General features: G+C 43.6%; 2 protein-coding genes across 4 annotated transcripts in view; one reads left to right on the forward strand and one right to left on the reverse strand.

Annotated features, from left to right (window-relative positions):
- Positions 1 to 7,273, reverse strand: part of si:ch73-375g18.1 (kinesin-like protein KIF1C) — a 22,566-nt gene extending 15,293 nt beyond the window's left edge. The window contains exons 1-7 of one of the 2 annotated variants that reach the window (XM_026237293.1): positions 6,822 to 7,273; positions 6,411 to 6,534; positions 1,272 to 1,375; positions 964 to 1,040; positions 694 to 873; positions 495 to 560; positions 57 to 235 (exon numbers count right to left, since the gene is read on the reverse strand). In XM_026237293.1, the coding sequence (XP_026093078.1) occupies positions 57 to 235; positions 495 to 560; positions 694 to 873; positions 964 to 1,040; positions 1,272 to 1,374 (605 nt within the window). In that variant the 5' untranslated portion in view covers position 1,375; positions 6,411 to 6,534; positions 6,822 to 7,273. The remainder of the gene's footprint in view (positions 1 to 56; positions 236 to 494; positions 561 to 693; positions 874 to 963; positions 1,041 to 1,271; positions 1,376 to 6,410; positions 6,535 to 6,821) is intronic. The other variant, XM_026237292.1, reaches the window with a different exon arrangement.
- An 847-nt stretch (positions 7,274 to 8,120) lies between these two features.
- Positions 8,121 to 17,438, forward strand: actl6b (actin-like 6B). 2 transcript variants are annotated; one of them, XM_026237295.1, is made up of 14 exons: positions 8,121 to 8,642; positions 9,164 to 9,240; positions 9,557 to 9,722; positions 10,430 to 10,530; positions 10,685 to 10,782; positions 10,904 to 10,998; positions 15,841 to 15,947; positions 16,066 to 16,155; positions 16,233 to 16,294; positions 16,427 to 16,541; positions 16,641 to 16,721; positions 16,809 to 16,904; positions 16,974 to 17,060; positions 17,158 to 17,438. In XM_026237295.1, exons 1-14 carry the CDS (start codon positions 8,618 to 8,620, stop codon positions 17,236 to 17,238), a joined length of 1,281 nt encoding a protein of 426 aa, XP_026093080.1. In that variant the 5' UTR covers positions 8,121 to 8,617; the 3' UTR covers positions 17,239 to 17,438. The 2 variants fall into 2 exon arrangements, with proteins under 2 accessions (XP_026093080.1, XP_026093081.1); XM_026237296.1 differs by lacking the exon at positions 8,121 to 8,642 and having other exon boundaries at positions 9,162 to 9,240; positions 9,561 to 9,722.
- Positions 17,439 to 20,000: the final 2,562 nt, after the last annotated feature.

Raw genomic sequence — 20,000 nt, forward strand, 5'->3', positions numbered from 1 at the left:
GTGAGGAGTGCAGCAGTAAGCAGAGTGTGTGAAGAATGGCTGGTGTGTGTTTGTACCGGGCCTTGTTCCCCGCGTCCATGAGGTCACTGATGTCAGCGTAGGAGGTCACGGCGAGTTTGGACAGATCCTCGACGTACGGCCCCATGATGGGATGCTCTCGCACCCGCAGCGCTCCTTTACTCTTGGGGTTCAGCAGATCCCGCACGCGCTCGCAGTAGATCTCCATGAAGGACACCTGCATTTAGATCAGGGTTAGCTGCTCCTCACTTGACTAACATCAATCAGTTTCAGTCAGGATTTTACAGATCTTTAAATGTGAGAAATATTATCATGGGGTAACAGAAGTTTTTGTATTTTTTTAATCAACTTTAAGTTAGTTTTTCATACTTTTTCATTTACAAAGCATGCAGACACTATACATTTAATCTCAGCATGAGTTGTGTTTAAATGAAAGGGTGTGTATCATGTCTGTGTGTGTTTGGGTGAAGCAGCACCTCTACAGAGAAGGACAGATCCGGATCCGTGTTCTCACTGGTGCGCTTGAACAGATCCTCACACATCTGCAGAGAGAAGGCAAAGTAGAAATCAATGCATTTTAGAAACACTGTTCAAAGAGGATCTGCAATAATGAAGAGTATGTGAAAAAGAATAATGTGTGTGTGTGTGTGTGCGCGTGTGTGTGTGTGTGTGTACCTGTGGAATGATGCCTTGTTGTCCAGGCTCTTGTCTTCCCATCATGGTGTAGGATTTTCCGGCTCCGGTCTGACCGTAGGCGAATATACAGACGTTGTAGCCTTCGAAGGCGTGAAGCAGCATCTCCTCACCGATGTCCAGATACACCTGCCGCTGGGATGTGAAGGCTGGGTCGTCCTCCTGCACACACACACACACACACACACACACAGTGAGTTCAGAGGCACAGGAGCACAGACAGCAGCAGTGATTGGCGGCGCAGGATCTTACCGTGCTGTGAGACCAGTACGAATAGTCGAAGCTGAAGTTCTTGGCTGGTTCTTTGGGCTGTTTGGGGTTCCAGATGCCTGTGATCGGAGAAACACAACAGAGTGAGACGTTCAGTAACTCGCTCCAGAAGACGAGCAGCTCACGCTTCCTTCTAACACATCGCAGACTGTGATGTTTCTAATAAGAAGTGCAGTTGTGGATTACAATGCATTAATGCAATACATTAATAATAAATGTCGATAGTAATTGTGGAGTAAAAGAGTCACACTCAGAGCATCACATGAATCCCCGCAGGTGTTTACACTCACAGGTGGAGCTTCCCTGCATCTGTATGACACATTTAGCATCTCGGCTGGTTTCGCGGGAGTTGAAGGGCCGAACTCTCACCGCTACCTTCACTGAGGCGGCCATCCTGAAACACAAAACAACAGCCAATCAGAACCAGTCCCTCCGGACCAATCAGAGCTCAGTGTTGCTCTGTCAATCACATCAAACGCCCAGAAGCCCTTAAATGACAGCTGTAGAGAAAAGACTAGTGCCAAGTCTCTTTGGTTCACAAAAGGTTGCATTTATTTGATTAAAACACAATAAAATGTGAAATATGAATACAATTTAAAACAGCTGTTTTCTATGTGAATATCTGTTGAACTGTGATTGATTTCTGTGATCAAAGCAGTCTTCAATGTTTTTAATGGTAGTGCATCACAGTTTCCACAGAAATAAGTTACTGAAAACAAGCTTTAAACATTGATAGCAATGCTTTAATTCAGTTTTGAGTAAAAATGTCAGAACTTTTGTCAGTGAGCAAATGAGTCACGAAAGAGATGAGAATCTCATTACTCTGGACATACAGGTGCATCTCAATAAATTATAATGTCGAGGAAAATTCATTTATTTCAGTAATTCACCTCAAATTGTGAAATTGTGTATTAAAAAATAAATTCAATACACACAGACTGAAGTAAGTAGTTTACGTCTTTGGTTCTTTGTATTGTGATGATTTTGGCTCACATTTAACAAAAACCCACCAAATCTCAACAATATGGCGACATGCCAATAAGCTCATCAACTCAAAACACCTGCAAAGGTTTCCTGAGCCTTCACAATGGTCTCTCAGTTTGGTTCACTAGGCTACACAATCATGAGGAAGACTGCTGATCTGACAGATGTCCAGAAGACAATCACTGACAACCTTCACAAGGAGAGTAAGACACAAACATTCACTGACAAAGAAGCTGTTCACAGAGTGCTGTATCCAAGCATGTTAACAGAAAGTTGAGTGGAAGGAAAAAGTGTGGAAGAAAAAGATGCACAACCATCCGAGAGAACCACAGCCTTATGAGGATTGTCAAGAAAACTGGATTCAAGAATATTAGTGAAGGCTGAGGCTGGGGTCAAGGCATCAAGAGCCACCAAACACAGACGTATCAAGAGATTTACTGAACAACAGACAACATCAGAGGCGTCTCACCGGGGCGAAGGAGAAGAAGAACTGGACTGTTGCTCAGTGGTCCAAAGTCCTCTTTTCAGATGAGAGCATGTTTTGTATTTCATTTGGAAACCAAGGTCCTAGAGTCTGGAGGAAGGGTGGAGAAGCTCATAGCCCAAGTTGCTTGAAGTCCAGTGTTAAATTCCCACAGTGCGTGATGATTTGGTCCATTGTGTTTTTTGAAAACCAAAGTCACTGCACCCTTTTACCAAGAAATCTTGGAGCACTTCATGCTTCCTTCTGCTGAGCAGCTTTTTGAAGACGCGGAGTTCATTTTCCAGCAGAATTTGGCACTTGCCCACACTGCCAAAAGCACCAAAAGTCAGTTAAATGACCATGGTGTTGGTCACCAGACCTGAACCCCAGAGAGAATCTATGGAGTATTGTCAAGAGGAAGATGAGAAACAAGAGACCAAACAATGCAGATGAGCTGAAGACCACTGTCAAAGAAACCTGGGCTTCCAGAGCACCTCAGCGTACACATGTGGAACAGAGATGCTAGCTCACCTCTCTCGAGCAAGTGCAGACCATCTCTGCTGCTTCAGGTCCGACCGGGTCAGTCTGTTCCTCTGAGGGACATGCATGTGAACCAAATGTTCAGCGGGGGGTGGGGGGTTGTTGGTCCGCTAGGGCTAGTGCAAGTTGTGGTAATGATGGATGAGTTAACCACAGGCTGGGGAGCAGTGTGCAGTGTGTTCCGGCTTCAGGCCTGTGGTCAGAGTCTCAGAGCAGGTGGCACAGGAGATATCCTTAACTCTAATGGCCTGTTGTTGATCCACAACAACACCACGTCTGAGGTTTCATACATAAATCGCTAAGGCGGCATTGCTCCAGAGCTCTTTACAAGCAGCCTGTGAGTCTGCTATTATGGGTGGATCATAATTTATTCTCCATCAGAGCAGCGCATATCTTGGTCTCCTAAACCCCGGAGCAGACATGCTCTCGAGGAACGGAATTCCTCACAGAGAGTGGAGAATGCATCCCAGCTTGGGATGATGTGGGATTGCTTTGGGAAAGCAGAGGTTGTTCTGTTTTCGAATAACATGTTCTTTTCTGTTCCACTGATGGGGGACACTTTGACGTCGCGCTGGCCGACAGTCAGACTTTATGCATTTCCCGAGGTGAAGATCTTGTCTCTGCTATGATGTAAAATCAGTGAAGAGAAGGCGTCAGTGATCCTCATTCCCCTGAACTGGCCGAATCAACCTTAGTTTCCGGACCTCAGGGAGATGCTGGTGGATTCCCCTCAGAAAGGACCTACTGTCTCAAGCGGAAGGCTTGATATGGGATCCCAGCCTGGAGCTGTGGAGGCTGCACATGTGACTACTTCAGGGATCCTAGAGGAGCTAAGCACCCCGCCTCCCAGTGTGAGTGACATTATCTCATGCACTCGTCTGTGGATGTTATTGTGTCGGTGTATGCGAGTCAGGGACAGGAATGCCCTCTCAACATCAGAGCCCTCAAATGCAGATGAGCCAATGGCAGTGGAGTATCAGTTGAGCTGGGACTGGAGCTCAGACATCTTTAGGTTTCAGCTTCATAGAGAAACATTGGAAGATCCAAAGCTCTCATCGGTTTGATGGTGTGTACGTATAAAAATAGAAAAAACAATGCCTGGGGTACTTGTTACACTGATTCCAGTTATCCTGATAATTTATTTTATTCCATTTCCTAAACGCAAACAAGACAGAGCAAAGTGTCCCCAAGCATTCAACCCCAATCCCTATGGCTAAAACTAGCTAACGTTAAAGTTATGGAGCCCTTGCTAATGTACAAACATAAATAGCTAACTGTTCTCGCGTGATGTACAGTGTAGGTCAAAAACACATAAACGCAGGTAAACATTTCAGTGCCTCTTTATGTTAAACTGGTTAAATTAAAATTAATTTAAATGTACAATTTGTAAGATATTTGCAGTCAAATATATCCAGTAGGCTAGTGTTATATATTTTGTCCAGCTGATTACTAACAATATCTCTAATGTTTTCAACTACTTGTAAATCATGAGAATATTCCCATTCTAAACAGTGACACGGGGCAGTGCAGTCGCCTGTCAATCACGTCAGTTACCCTTAGTTACCGCCTTTACTGACGTAGAAACCACATGACAACAGTGTCGTGGACAAATGCAGAAGTAGCTTCGCGACAAACTTCAACTAGAAAGAGCTGCCGATCTCACTTGTGTTTTACTCGACAGGTGAGTAGTTTTGATTCGTATCTTTACAGAAAACATATGATACTATATCGATCAACAAGATTAGTATTATGGGGCATACACGCCAAACGTGGGGCATCGCGTCTCTAGACCCATGCGAGGACGTGTCTGATCCATCGTCTGATCACATCTTTGCATTGATTTTTATGTAATCTACTCGCGCAAATCGTTGAACTCGCGTTTGCTATGTATGCCTAATTATTGTGTTTGAATGTACACAAGTGTATATATTTGTTGAACAAGTGGTAATCGTTTTCATATCGTCTGATTGATGGCCGTCAGCGGTTGGGTAGAAGACAACAAATCCAATCATTCCATGCTCCTTTTTAGCGTCATCAAACCACGCGATTGTTATTGTTTTGGTAGTGCGCGCTCTAGTGGCAGGTCCTACAACCTGTACCTTTAATCTTACCCTGCGCTACATGAATCCTGGATGTTGTCATCTGATGACCATAATGAGGCATGGAAAGACAATTTGCAACTCCGTTTGTTTGTCCTATTTGGCAACAGTAACTAAGGGGGCGGGGCTTAACGATAGGTCAGTTTAGTGAACTGCCGTTATCCTATAAGACTTCAAGATTGCGATTCTCGCAAAGTCGTGTTTCTGCTGTCAGGAAACAGAGGTTACGAAGTAATCGGAGACATTAGTTTGAGTTCATTTCAAATTTCTCCAATATATCTCAATATTTCCAGATTTAAGGATGTCAAGATATTTTTAAAAAATACTGTGAAAGAGATTCAATTTTGCAGGTCATGCAGTATTTAATGCTGAGACTATGACTGTAAGACTTTCTGATCTGATATAAGAGCATCAGGAACCCTGAACTTGTGAATATCAATCAGAAATGATGGCATCACATGAGAAGATCAGCAGGAGTTAAAGATTACACCGTCAGATCAATACACTGAGAGAATGAGAGACTTTGAGCTGATGAATCCCTCACATCAACAATCACACACATACATACAGTACACACACACACACACACACACATACTCTCACACACACACTCTTTCTCACACACACGCACACTCTCTCTCTCTCTCACACACACACACTCTCTCTCTCACACACTCACACACACGCGCACACTCTCTCTCTCTCTCTTCCCTCTCACACACACACACTCGCTCTCACACACACGCACACTCTCTCTCTCTCTTCCCTCTCACACACACACACTCTCTCTCACACACTCACACACACGCGCACACTCTCTCTCTCTCTCTCTCTCACACTCACACACACACACACACACACTCTCTCTCTCACACTCTCTCTCTCTCTCTCACACACACACACACACACACACTCTCTCTCTCTCACACACACACACACTCTCTCTCACACTCACACACACTCTCTCTCTCTCTCTTCCCTCTCACACACACACACACACACACACTCTCTCTCACACACACACACACAGTCAGAGGGTGTTTAAAGGGCAGAGAGGAATGTTGTGTGTGTTTGCTGTTTAGTTGCTCCAGCTGTCACAATGAAGATACACACACACACACACACACACACACACTGCTCTAATCTGTTCAGACATGTTGTGTCTGTTACTCAGAATTAAACTGTTATTATAGGATGATTTAATAAAGATCATGCAGGAGTGATTTTAATATAATACAGCGCAATGCTAATACTTTAACCATTAAAACGTAATTAACTTATTAACTCTGAATCATATCTGATGTAATATCTGTCTGTAGTTGATCATCATGATAAACTCTCACAGTCACAGTGTCCTCACATCTTCAGTCGTCTGTGGTTCAGTGTTTCATCATCAGTCTCTGTGTTATATGTGGATCATTCTCATCTCATCACTGCAGATAGAGTGATGTTCAGATATCTGCTCTCCTGTTAGACACATCACTGATTTACATCATCACAGAAATATCAGCATCTGCTGCAAAGTCACCTTTTTACTCATTTTGAGTCTCTAAATAAATCTGAGCTGTTTTTTTCCTCCATATTATATCAGATTCACAAAAGCAAAATCATGACACATAAACTTTCCGTCGAACATAAACAACTCTTCCTTTTCAAAGATTGTCGGACTATTGTTTAATATAACTGTATATTATATCACATTAAACGAGGTTATTCCCAGAGATCTGAGGGAAATGTGAGGGGAAATGACTCACCTTCACGGAGAGCGGATGTCTCCGGTGTTTACCGGGAGTTTACCGGCGGACTCCTGCGGGGGCGCTCCGGCTCACCGACTTACACTCTATTTATATTTACACGCAGCCTTTGACCGTATTTGTCGTTATTTCTCCGTTATCCGCGCGGGTGACTGCCGGATCCTTCTCTCGTGATGTCCGGAGCCGCCGGTGTCCGTTAGCCGCGGTCACGAGCGCCGCTGAGAAAGTTTTCGGCGGAGGCCGCGCGCGCCCGATCACCCGCAATCCCGTCGATGACGGAGCTCCTCAGCCGCCGGGAGACTCGCTCGGCGTGTTTCGGGGACGATGAGGGTGTTTTTAGGGAGAAGATGATGAAAAATAAAGAGGAAAAAGTCGCCGCTGGCCGCGGTGTGTGCGCGCGCCCCCCGCCCCGTCCAGTCCAGCGAGTGACGTCACGACGGCGAACCGGACACCAGGGCGGAACCTCAAACACACACAGTCACATTTATACACGGATACAGCAGTGTGTCGAAAACATCGTATTTATATAACACAGTATAAGTAGGCCTTGGATATAAAGTTACTTTAAATTGTAATAATATTTTGTAAAATAATAATAATTAATAAAAAACCGATATTAATATTAATGTTTTATAGTTCACTTTTCTGAATTCTGTATATTTTCCAAACGTTAGATTAATAAAGTCATGGAAACAAATGTTCAAACACTGCTAGAGGTTCCAACATTCAATAAAAAAAAAAAGTATATTAATTTTATAGTAATCAAATAAGTAAGTAAATAAATCAATAAATAAATTCTGGAAGCATTTGAGGAATATCATGAGAAACAAATTCAGTTAAATTTTTTGTTGTTGTATTTTATTTAATTGCACGAAATTCAAGTAAAAATCTGAATAGCGTGTTTCCACAGTGTGTTTGTGGTGACAGTATTTATACAAACAAAACAAAACAAAAGTAACATTTATAAAAAGTAAAATGTGTTCATCTGTAGGACCAGAGTAACGCAGTGATTCACAGATGATGGGAATTTTAGTTTTTTTTTCGTGTAGTCTTAACATTTTTCAGAGTGTGTTTATGATAATGATTTTACTGTAGAGCCGCATTAGAGTCACATGCTGCGACACACCGGTGTGTGTGTGTGTGTGTGTGTGTGTGTGTGTGTGTGTGTGAGAGAGAGAGAGAGAGAGAGAGAGAGAGAGAGAGAGAGAGAGAGTGAGTGAGTGTCTTTGTGTGTGTAGGTGTGTGTGTGTGTCAGGAAACATCTGCATCCAGATTTCCCTAAACTATCACTCACACACACACACACACACACACACACACACACACACACACACTCACACAATCTGACCACAGTAATCACAGTTTCCAGTGTAGTTACTGCCACTGAACAATAGTGAATGGATCTGGATCTGTGTGGATGTGATCAGAAACAGTAGAGATTCATTGGTGTGTGTAAACGTATTGGAGTTCGTTTCAGTCTCGGTGTGAACGGGTCTGAACTCCGTGATGAATGTAAATAACACATAAAATAACGTTCCGTACTATTGATTATTTATAGCCTAGATAATGGTCATTAACAGAAATGTTTCACAGAAGCACGTGACCGCACGAGGGTCTAGCTGCAGACACACTCGCCCGTTACCGTCAGCAGCGCGTGACCGGTGACAGCAGCAGCGGGACGCGCGTGCGCGTGCGGGAATATTCGGTTCCGTTATTTCACCCCTCAGCGAACCGAACACAAGCGACCTCGCGAACACACCCGGTTAGAGCGGCGGAAACCGATCGATCCACGCGCGATGAGCGGCGGCGTGTACGGCGGAGGTAAGATCACCATGACAACCGCATCCGCCAGCATCCCGGTATCACCGCATTCATCAACATAGAATGTACATGCTGGTCGAGGAACACCACGGGTTAATATAGACACGTGCAGGATACATGCTTTTACCATGGTTTACTCGTCCTGTCTGCTGGGGTCATCATCAGAGAGAACACCACAGGACACAGATTTAACGTGTTTTATCATATGGCGTATTATTGTGTGAATGTCTGCTTACTGGAGGGCGATGGGACCGATTCTGATCACGTGACACATCAGCTAACAGTAATGAGGTTCTTCACAATTAACCTGAGCACACAGCTGATGATAGTACAGTTATCAAGACATCTCTCTCTCCTCTCCACATGGACACATCATGAAGACACTCACAGATCTTCACTTTATGGGTTCATGTCAATCTGCTTTACAGTAATGTGTGTGGAAGAGGTTTACTGATCAAACTGAGATGATATTAATATGATCGGACAGTTATAATAATTAATCACACGTCTCTGTGTCTCAGATGAAGTGGGTGCTCTGGTGTTTGACATCGGCTCCTTCTCCACGAGAGCAGGATACGCAGGAGAGGACTGTCCGAAGGTGACCACCCTATCTATCTATCTATCTATCTATCTATCTATCTATCTGTCTATCTATCTATCTATCTATCTATCTATCTATCTATCTGTCTGTCTGTCTGTCTGTCTGTCTGTCTGTCTGTCTGTCTGTCTGTCTGTCTGTCTGTCTGTCTGTCTGTCCTCACTTTAAAGCGATTTGAAACAATCTGTATTTAATAAATAAATTGACTTGACCTGATCGACCAGATCTCGGAGAATCATCCTGAAGGTCTGGAGCTCCTAGAGTCTGACTGAACATCACATGATTATCATCAGTTACGTTCCTGTTTGCTGTTCAGGCAGATTTCCCCACCACTATAGGAGTGAATGCTGAGGAGGAGGGGCCAGCCGACATGGGGGCGGAGCAAGAGATCAACAGTGGGAGGAGTTATTACATAGACACCACAGCCCTGCATGTGCCACGGGCGGGTGTCGAACTCATCTCTCCACTGAAGAACGGCATGAGTACGACACACACACTCACACACACACACACACACACACACACACACACACACACAAACACACAATCACACTCACACACACACACAAACACACAAACACACACACGCACACACACACACACACAAACACACAATCACACTCACACACAAACACACAAACACACAATCACACTTACACACACACACACACAAACACACAATCACACTCACACACACACACACACACACAAACACACAATCACACTCACACACACACACAAACACACAAACACACAATCACACACACACACACACACACACACAATCACACACACACACACACAAACACACAAACACACAATCACACACACACACACACACACACACAATCACACTCACACACACACACACACATATACACATACACACAATCACACAGACACACTCACACACACACAATCATACACATTCACACTCACACACGCGCACACACACACACACAAACACACATATGTATACATACACACACACTCACACACACACACACACAATCATACACAATCACACTCACACACGCGCACACACAAACACACATATGTATACATAAACACATACACACACACACACACAATCACACACGCACACACACACAGGATTTAATATTAGACACAAAAATATATTCTGCAGGATGTCTCTGTTTCTATTGTGTTCTCACTTGATGTCTTTTAGTTGAGGACTGGAACGCATTTCAAGCCATAATCGACCACATCTACAGCAAACACATCAAATCTGAGCCCAGTTTACACCCAGTTCTGATGTCTGAGGCTCCTGTGAGTACACCATCACTCTTACACCAGTGTTTAAACCGCTCTTAATATGTGAGAGACGACAGGAGGACACTTCTGTCTCCAGATGATCCAGACTCAGAGGACATCTGCTGTATTTTTCATCTGAAGTAATGTTCCAATGTTTCTCTCATGACAGTGGAACTCACGGGCGAAGAGAGAAAAACTAACAGAACTCATATTCGAGCATTACAACATCCCCGCCTTCTTCCTGTGCAAGACTGCTGTGCTCACCGCGTATCCAATCAGAAAGCACAACTCGGGAACATCAGCCAATCAGAATCCAGAGAGGCTGAGTGCCCTCGTGTGTTAATTATGTCATGATGTTTGTACGTCACCTTAACCTGATCGACTGCAGCTTTGCTAACGGTCGCGCCACGGGCCTCGTGCTGGACAGCGGGGCCACACACACCACTGCCATCCCAGTGCATGATGGGTACGTCCTGCAGCAAGGTAAACAGTACATCATGCATTTGTTAGTAGATCATCTAGATGATCAACATGATCAAAACTTTGCTGATTTATTTATTAAAACAGATGCTTTTTTTTACTATTTACTATTTTAGGGTTATGTACAGAGTAAATCACAAATTAACAAGCCAAGAAATGTCACCTTTATTTCTATAGCGCTTTATACAATACAAATGGTATTAGACAGGACCAGACTGTATTACAGTTACAGACAAGAACATAATGATTCAGTGATGCAAGCAGACTTCAGTTCTGTTTTATAGATGCTGTAAAATGATGTTAAACAGTAATCATTCGATCAATAGCTCCTAAGCCTCTAATGTGAATTTACATTGCAGGGGCAAGCCCTTACAAACACTCAATAACCTACAGCAATCATTTGATCATGAATTTGAATCATCCGATTCAGATCGGGACCTCGGGGCAAGTGCGTGAATCATTCGATTCCGATCGGGACATCGGAGCGAGTGCGTAAATCATTTGATTCAGATCGGGACTTCGGCGCGAGTGCGTGAATCATTTGATTCAGATCGGGACTTCGGAGCGAGTGCGTGAATCATTCGATTCCGATCGGGACATCGGAGCGAGTGCGTAAATCATTTGATTCAGATCGGGACTTCGGCGCGAGCGCGATTCAGATCGGGACTTCGGAGCGAGTGCGTGAATCATTCGATTCAGATCGGGACTTCGGCGCGAGCGCGATTCAGATCGGGACTTCGGAGCGAGTGCGTGAATCATTTGATTCAGATCGGGACTTCGGCGCGAGCGCGAGAATCATTCGATTCAGATCGGGACTTCGGCGCGAGCGCGATTCAGATCGGGACTTCGGCGCGAGCGCGATTCAGATCGGGACTTCAGAGCGAGTGCATGAATCATTTGATTCAGATCGGGATTTCGGCGCGAGTGCGATTCAGATCGGGACTTCGGCGCAAGCGCGAGAATCATTCGATTCAGATCGGGACTTCGAGCGAGTGCGTGAATCATAAACATTTGAAAAATACTTTTGCAAACACTGTATATACTCTCTCTCTCTCTCTCTCTATATATATATAGATATGTACATTCTCACACAAACACATTTGTAGAGAGTATTCTATATTCTGATTCTGTAAAAACAACAAAATCACTCACTTATTTAAATACGTTTTTGTTACTTTATTTAGGTACATTAATTTAAAATAAAATAAAAATCATTTACTATAAAAATACTGTTATTTGATAAACATTTAATATAAGTGAAAACCTCTAACACACTGTTTTACCAATATTGTTATATGAGACATATGTATTTTGGGATGTTTTTACAAAGATAAGTCACTTGACAAACACATCGTTTTTATTTGTTTGGTTTTTTTTGCACAAACGAAACGATGGCTGCGTTCCAATCGGCAAGATGAATGCTTTCAGAGGGCACTTCTAAGGGAGAATAATTGCGAGGGCCACGCTGCTATAGTTTCAAACTGAATTTGTAATAATAATAAAGAAGGCGAATTAGGTAATAAACTTAAACCACAACTTTAAGTCTTTTAAATCACTCAAAGTGGATGGTGAAATCTTCTAAAGGAATAGGGCATAGGCAAGGGTCGATAACGCTGAATAGAACACAGCCCAGGTGCAGCGCAATCAATGACGTCGACACAGCAAACTAAAGACAAACTATGCCTCTAACCACAGGTGAAGAGCTGTGGTTCCAACAACACAAGTTTGCGAATGTTCGTTTGAACTATGGTTTCGGGAAAGACCGAATCGTTGAACTACGATGGTAAGGATGGAACTTGCGACAGTTGGCTAACGATGCTTTAGGGAAACGCTCCCCAGATCGGGACTTCGGCGCGAGCGCGTGAATCATTCGATTCAGATCGGGACTTCTGGGCGAGCGCGTGAATCATTCGATTCGGATCGGGACTTCGGCGCTAGCGCGATTCAGATCGGGACTTCGGTGCGTGCGCGTGAATCATTCGATTCAGATTGGGACTTCGGTGCGTGCGCGTGAATCATTCGATTCAGATCGGGACTTCTGAGGGAATGCGTGAATCATAAACATTTTAAAAATACTTTTGCAAACACTGTATATACTCTCTCTCTCTCTCTCTCTCTATATATATATATGTACATTCGCACACAAACACATTTGTAGAGAGTATTCTATATTCTGATTCTGTAAAAACAACAAAATCACTCACTTATTTAAATACATTTTTGTTACTTTATTTAGGTACATTCATTTAAAATAAAATTAAAATAATTTACTATAAAAATACTGTGATTTGAGCCTTAACATTTAATATAAGTGAAAACCTCTTACACACTATTTTACAAAGATTGTTATATGAGCCATATGTATTTTGGGATGTTTTTACAAAGATAAGTCACTTGGCAAACACATAATTTTTTTTTTTTTTTTTGCACAAACGAAACGATGCGTTCCAATCGGCAAGATGAATGCTTTCAGATGGCACTTCTAAGGGAGAATAATTGCGAGGGCCACGCTGCTATAGTTTCAAACTGAATTTGTAATAATAATAAAGAAGGCGAATTAGGTAATAAACTTAAGCCACAACTTTAAGTCTTTTAAATCACTCAAAGTGGATGGTGAAATCTTCTAAAGGAATAGGGCATAGGCAAGGGTCGATAACGCTGAATAGAACACAGCCCAGGTGCAGCGCAATCAATGACGTCGACACAGCAAACTAAAGACAAACTATGCCTCTAACCACAGGTGAAGAGCTGTGGTTCCAACAACACAAGTTTGCGAATGTTCGTTTGAACTATGGTTTCGGGAAAGACCGAATCGTTGAACTACGATGGTAAGGATGGAACTTGCGACAGTTGGCTAACGATGCTTTAGGGAAACGCTCCCCAGATCGGGACTTCGGCGCGAGCGCGTGAATCATTCGATTCAGATCGGGACTTCTGGGCGAGCGCGTGAATCATTCGATTCGGATCGGGACTTCGGCGCTAGCGCGATTCAGATCGGGACTTCGGTGCGTGCGCGTGAATCATTCGATTCAGATTGGGACTTCGGTGCGTGCGCGTGAATCATTCGATTCAGATCGGGACTTCTGAGGGAATGCGTGAATCATAAACATTTTAAAAATACTTTTGCAAACACTGTATATACTCTCTCTCTCTCTCTCTCTCTCTATATATATATGTACATTCGCACACAAACACATTTGTAGAGAGTATTCTATATTCTGATTCTGTAAAAACAACAAAATCACTCACTTATTTAAATACATTTTTGTTACTTTATTTAGGTACATTCATTTAAAATAAAATTAAAATAATTTACTATAAAAATACTGTGATTTGAGCCTTAACATTTAATATAAGTGAAAACCTCTTACACACTATTTTACAAATATTGTTATATGAGCCATATGTATTTTGGGATGTTTTTACAAAGATAAGTCACTTGGCAAACACATAATTTTTTTTTTTTTTTTTGCACAAACGAAACGATGCGTTCCAATCGGCAAGATGAATGCTTTCAGAGGGCACTTCTAAGGGAGAATAATTGCGAGGGCCACGCTGCTATAGTTTCAAACTGAATTTGTAATAATAATAAAGAAGGCGAATTAGGTAATAAACTTAAGCCACAACTTTAAGTCTTTTAAATCACTCAAAGTGGGTGGTGAAATCTTCTAAAGGAATAGGGCATAGGCAAGGGTCGATAACGCTGAATAGAACACAGCCCAGGTGCAGCGCAATCAATGACGTCGACACAGCAAACTAAAGACAAACTATGCCTCTAACCACAGGTGAAGAGCTGTGGTTCCAACAACACAAGTTTGCGAATGTTCGTTTGAACTATGGTTTTGGGAAAGACCGAATCGTTGAACTATACTGGTAAGGACGGAATTTGCCACAGTTGGCTAACGATGCTTTTGGGAAACGCTCCCCAGATCGGGACTTCGAGCGAGTGCGTGAATCATTTGATTCAGATCGGTACTTCGATCGAGTGCGTGACTCATTTGATTCAGATCGGTACTTCGATCGAGTGCGTGAATCATTTGATTCAGATCGGGACTTCGGCGCGAGCGCGATACAGATCGGGACTTCTGCGCGAGCGCGTGAATCATTCGATTCAGATCGGGACTTCGGCGCGAGCGCGTGAATCATTTGATTCAGATCGGGACTTCGAGCGAGTGCGTGAATCATTTGATTCAGATCGGGTCTTCGGCGCGAGCGCGATTCAGATCGGGACTTCGGCGCGAGCGCGTGAATCATTCGATTCAGATCGGGACTTCGGCGCGAGCGCGATTGAGATCGGGACTTCGAGCGAGTGCGTGTAGTCAGAAGTCCAAGTCAGACATCGCTTGTTATGATTTTAAACGAGATGAGAAGAATGAGAGAAATGGAGCTGTTCGGTTCTTCGAATCAGTTTGCGTCACAAAATGATTCACATGTTTCGAACCGCGATTCTGTGGCGACACCTGGTGGTCAAAACTGTGAAATGCAACGAAAACTAAGTTCAACAGTCTGTGGTTCAAACGTACAATGTCATCATTAACGAACCAAAAATGCTTGTTACAAATCACCAAACACCATTAAATAGGAAATAGATGTCTAATATACAGTATGTTTTGTGTGTGTGTATCAAAGTCTACACAACTACATTTTGCCGATGAAATAAACACTTTAAACTAGTGCACCTGCAGCTCTTATCTGATCTTCTTTTTCAGGAGCTTATTGATTGGAGTTAGGCTTGTTCATTGCAATTTACAGAGCAATTATTGTATTGGTTTATCATGTGTTTGCAGCAGCCAAACTAATGACCTCAATCAGCTGATGACGTTTGGTGTGTGTTCTTGTGTTCAGGGATCGTGAAGTCTCCTCTGGCCGGTGATTTCATTACCATGCAGTGCCGAGAGCTGTTTCAGGAGATGAACATCGACACGGTTCCTCCGTACATGATCGCGTCTAAGGTAGGGTGTTCCTCCCACTGTGTGTGTGTGGTTCAGTCTCTTACACTGTGTGTGTGTGTGTGTGTGTGTGTAGTGTTCAGTCTCTCAGTCTGTGTGTGTGTGTGTGTGTGTGTGTCAGGAGCCCGTGAGAGAAGGAGCTCCGCCGCTGTGGACCAAGAAAGACAAACTCCCTCCCGTCACCAAATCCTGGCACACATACATGTGCAACGTAAGAGTCTGCAGAAACACAAGAATGACACGTATGTGACGCGAGTGTCATGTGATCGCTGAATGTCACTCTTTCAGGAGGTGATTCAGGATTTCCAGGCATCTGTTCTACAGGTGTCTGACTCTCCGTATGATGAACAGTGAGTGCAACATACACACACACACACATTTAAACACTTAAAAAGTTGAGCAAATGTGCACACGTACACTTGTAAACACACACATTTTCTCTCTCACACACACGGATCTGATCTGATCTGGTGTTGGTTCAGGGTTGCTGCACAGATGCCGACGGTGCACTACGAGATGCCCAGTGGCTACAGCACAGATTACGGAGCGGAGAGGTTACGGATCCCTGAGGGTCTGTTTGATCCGTCCAATGTTAAGGTGAAGTCCTGATCACGTGTGCTTCAGAAGTGCTGATGGAGCTGATGTCTCCTGCGGAAGGAGAGTGTGTGATGTTGACCTGCGTGTGCATGTTCTCAGGGTCTGTCCGGTAACACCATGCTGGGGGTCGGACATGTGGTCACTACCAGCATCGGCATGTGTGACATCGACATCCGGCCGGTGAGAGAGAGAGAGAACACACCGCGCTTCGTGCATGTTATTCTGTGATGTTCTGCTGTCTTTATGTGTGTGTGTGTGTGTGTTGAGGGTCTGTACGGCAGCGTGATCGTGACCGGAGGAAACACACTCCTGCAGGGCTTCACGGAGAGACTCAACAGAGAACTGTCTCAGAAAGCTCCGCCGGTGAGTCCTGGTCTCAGTCTGATCTCCGTCTGATCTCATCCTTCGCTGATGATCTCTGTCTGTGTTCAGAGCATGAGACTGAAGCTGATCGCCTGCAACAGCTCCATCGAGAGGAGATTCAGCTCCTGGATCGGAGGATCTATCCTGGCATCACTGGTGACGATCACAACACACTGCAGCTGAAGACTCCTTCATATCACATACTTACATATCGTCTATTAATATAGAACTGAACTTATGTGTTGGTCCTCAGGGAACCTTCCAGCAGATGTGGATTTCAAAGCAGGAGTATGACGAGGGAGGAAAACAGAGCGTGGAGAGAAAATGCCCCTGAAACACACACACAGACACAGGGAAAGAGAGACACACACACAGACAAACACAGAGACACACACACACAGTCAAACACACACATGAAACACATGCACTTCATCATGAACTGCTGAATTATGTTTCTGTATAAACTACATGTGACTGATCTGAATACAGTATTTACAGTAACTCTGTCAGAAGCCCAATAAACTGAGAAATACCTTCATGTGTTCAGGAAGCTTCATTCATGTAGAACACATGAGCAGAAAACAGACAGACAGAGAGACGAACAGACGGAGAGATGGAAAACAAAACAGATAGACAGACGGAGAGACAGAGACGAACAGAACGGATGAATAGACAGACAGACAGATAGATGACAGACAGACAGATAGATAGATGACAGACGGACAGACAGATAGATGACAGACAGATGGACAGAGAGATAGACAGACAGATAGATGACAGACGGACGGACGGACGGACGGACGGACAGACAGACAGACAGATAGATAGATGACAGACAGATTGACAGAGAGATAGATGACGGACAGAGATAGATGACAGACAGATGGACAGAGAGATAGACAGACAGACAGACAGACAGATAGATGACAGACAGACGGACAGACACAGACAGACAGACAGATAGATGACAGACAGACAGATAGATGACAGACAGACGGACAGACTCAGACAGACAGACAGATAGATAGATGACAGACAGACAGACAGACAGATAGATGACAGACAGATAGATAGATAGATGACAGACAGACGGACAGACACAGACAGACAGATAGATAGATAGATAGATGACAGACAGACGGACAGACAGATAGATGACAGACAGACGGACAGACACAGAAAGACAGACAGATAGATAGATGACAGACAGACAGACAAATGACAGACACACGGACAGACTCAGACGGACAGACACAGACAGACAGACAGATAGATGACAGACAGACGGACAGAGAGATAGATGACAGACAGACAGACAGATAGATAGATAGACAGATGTATATAGACAGACAGACAGATAGATAGATGTCACGGCGACAGGGCTCCAATATATGGGAGGTGCTGTGGGAGGGGCAACAGAGAGGAAGCCACACCCTACTGGAAAAATAAATGGAAAAAACTATACAAAAATAAACTATTTAAATAATTAAATTAGAAAAATATTTTATACAAATGTGTTTTTTTAAACATACAATTATTAAAAGATAAATACAAATAGACAAATTAAAAAGGATTAAAAATAAATACTTTTTTTTCTTAACAATAACAGCCCAATCACATAACATTTACATTTACATAAAGAGCAGCTGCACTGACGAAACAAGGCACAGAAATTAAAGGCAACCACAAGAACTTACAATGTCAAGTTTATATTTCTCACATTTTAAATGCTATTTTTGTTGTAAACGCTATTTGATATGATGAGTGTTAAACCAGGGGTGGGGAACGTTGATCATGGAGGGCCTGTGTCCCTGCACAGTTTAGCTCCAACCCTGAAAAAACAAACCTACCTGTATCCTGAAGACCTTGATTAGCTTGTTCAGGTGTTTGATTAGGGTTGGAGCTAAACTCTGCAGGGACACAGGCCCTCCAGGATCATCGTTCCCTATCCCTGATTTAAACAATCATTATAATTAAATAATTAAAGGCAAGTTCACAAAGCAGCGCAGCAGCTGACTCTGAATCGTGCAGCCCATATTTAATCAGTGAACTCAAAGCCTTTTGACGTTTAATCAGTGCTCTAAGTGGCCCAAAAGAGGTGCCGGTACTTCTATTATAGCATATTTTGATGACTCCCCTCATCCCCTGAGGTAACAACAACTATATTGAAGGGCTTTTATATACAGCAGTCAACAGGCAACCTTAATAATAAATCCTTTTATTAGTTTGTGGATTTGCTTGAGCTAGAAAGAACTACTGAACATAAATAAAATGTGCAAAAGGATTTCGAAAAAATACCCTTAGAAAGAGCTACTGCATTACTGCATTCAAACTTCGATAATGTCCCAAATGATTCGCGAACCACCTCCGAACTTCCGAACTGACTCAGCTGAATCACACTCCGAACTCCCGAACTGACTCAAATGATTCGCGAATCCGCTTTGAACTCCCGAACTGACTCAAATGATTCGCGAATCCGCTACGAACTCCCGAAGTGATTCAAATGATTCGCGATCCCCAAACTGACTCAAATGATTCGCGAATCTGCTTTGAACTCCCGAACTGACCCAAATGATTTGCAAACCCGCTACGAACTCCCGAACTGAATCAAATGATTCGCGAACCCTATACGAACTCTCAAATTGATTCAAATGATTCGCGAACCCGCTCCGAACTCCCGAACTCACTCAAATGATTCCCGATACCCGCTCCGAACTGTCAAATTGATTCAAATGATCCGCGAAGCAGCTCCGAACTCTCGAACTGATTCAAATGATTTGCGATCCCCAAACTGACTCAAATGATTCGTGACCCCGCTCTGAACTCCCAAACTGACTCAAATGATTCACGCTCTATACTCCGAACTAGGAAGAATAACCTCTGTTTCACACCGCAAGCATGAGCGGCGCGGGAGCAGGAGTATTTTTTTTCCGCATCCATGTTAATCAATGAGTGCATTCACGCCGGGACCGGGAGCAGCGCGTGAGCGTCAAGCAGGAGCGTCGAGTGAACAGCAGTGAAGCGGGGGTTTCGGCATCCGGTCTATTTTTGCTGTGCTGCTCATGCTCAATTAAAGTGAAAGCACACTTTTGATGG

Source organism: Carassius auratus, chromosome 48, assembly GCF_003368295.1.
Source record: "Carassius auratus strain Wakin chromosome 48, ASM336829v1, whole genome shotgun sequence".
NCBI classification, from domain to species: domain Eukaryota; kingdom Metazoa; phylum Chordata; class Actinopteri; order Cypriniformes; family Cyprinidae; genus Carassius; species Carassius auratus.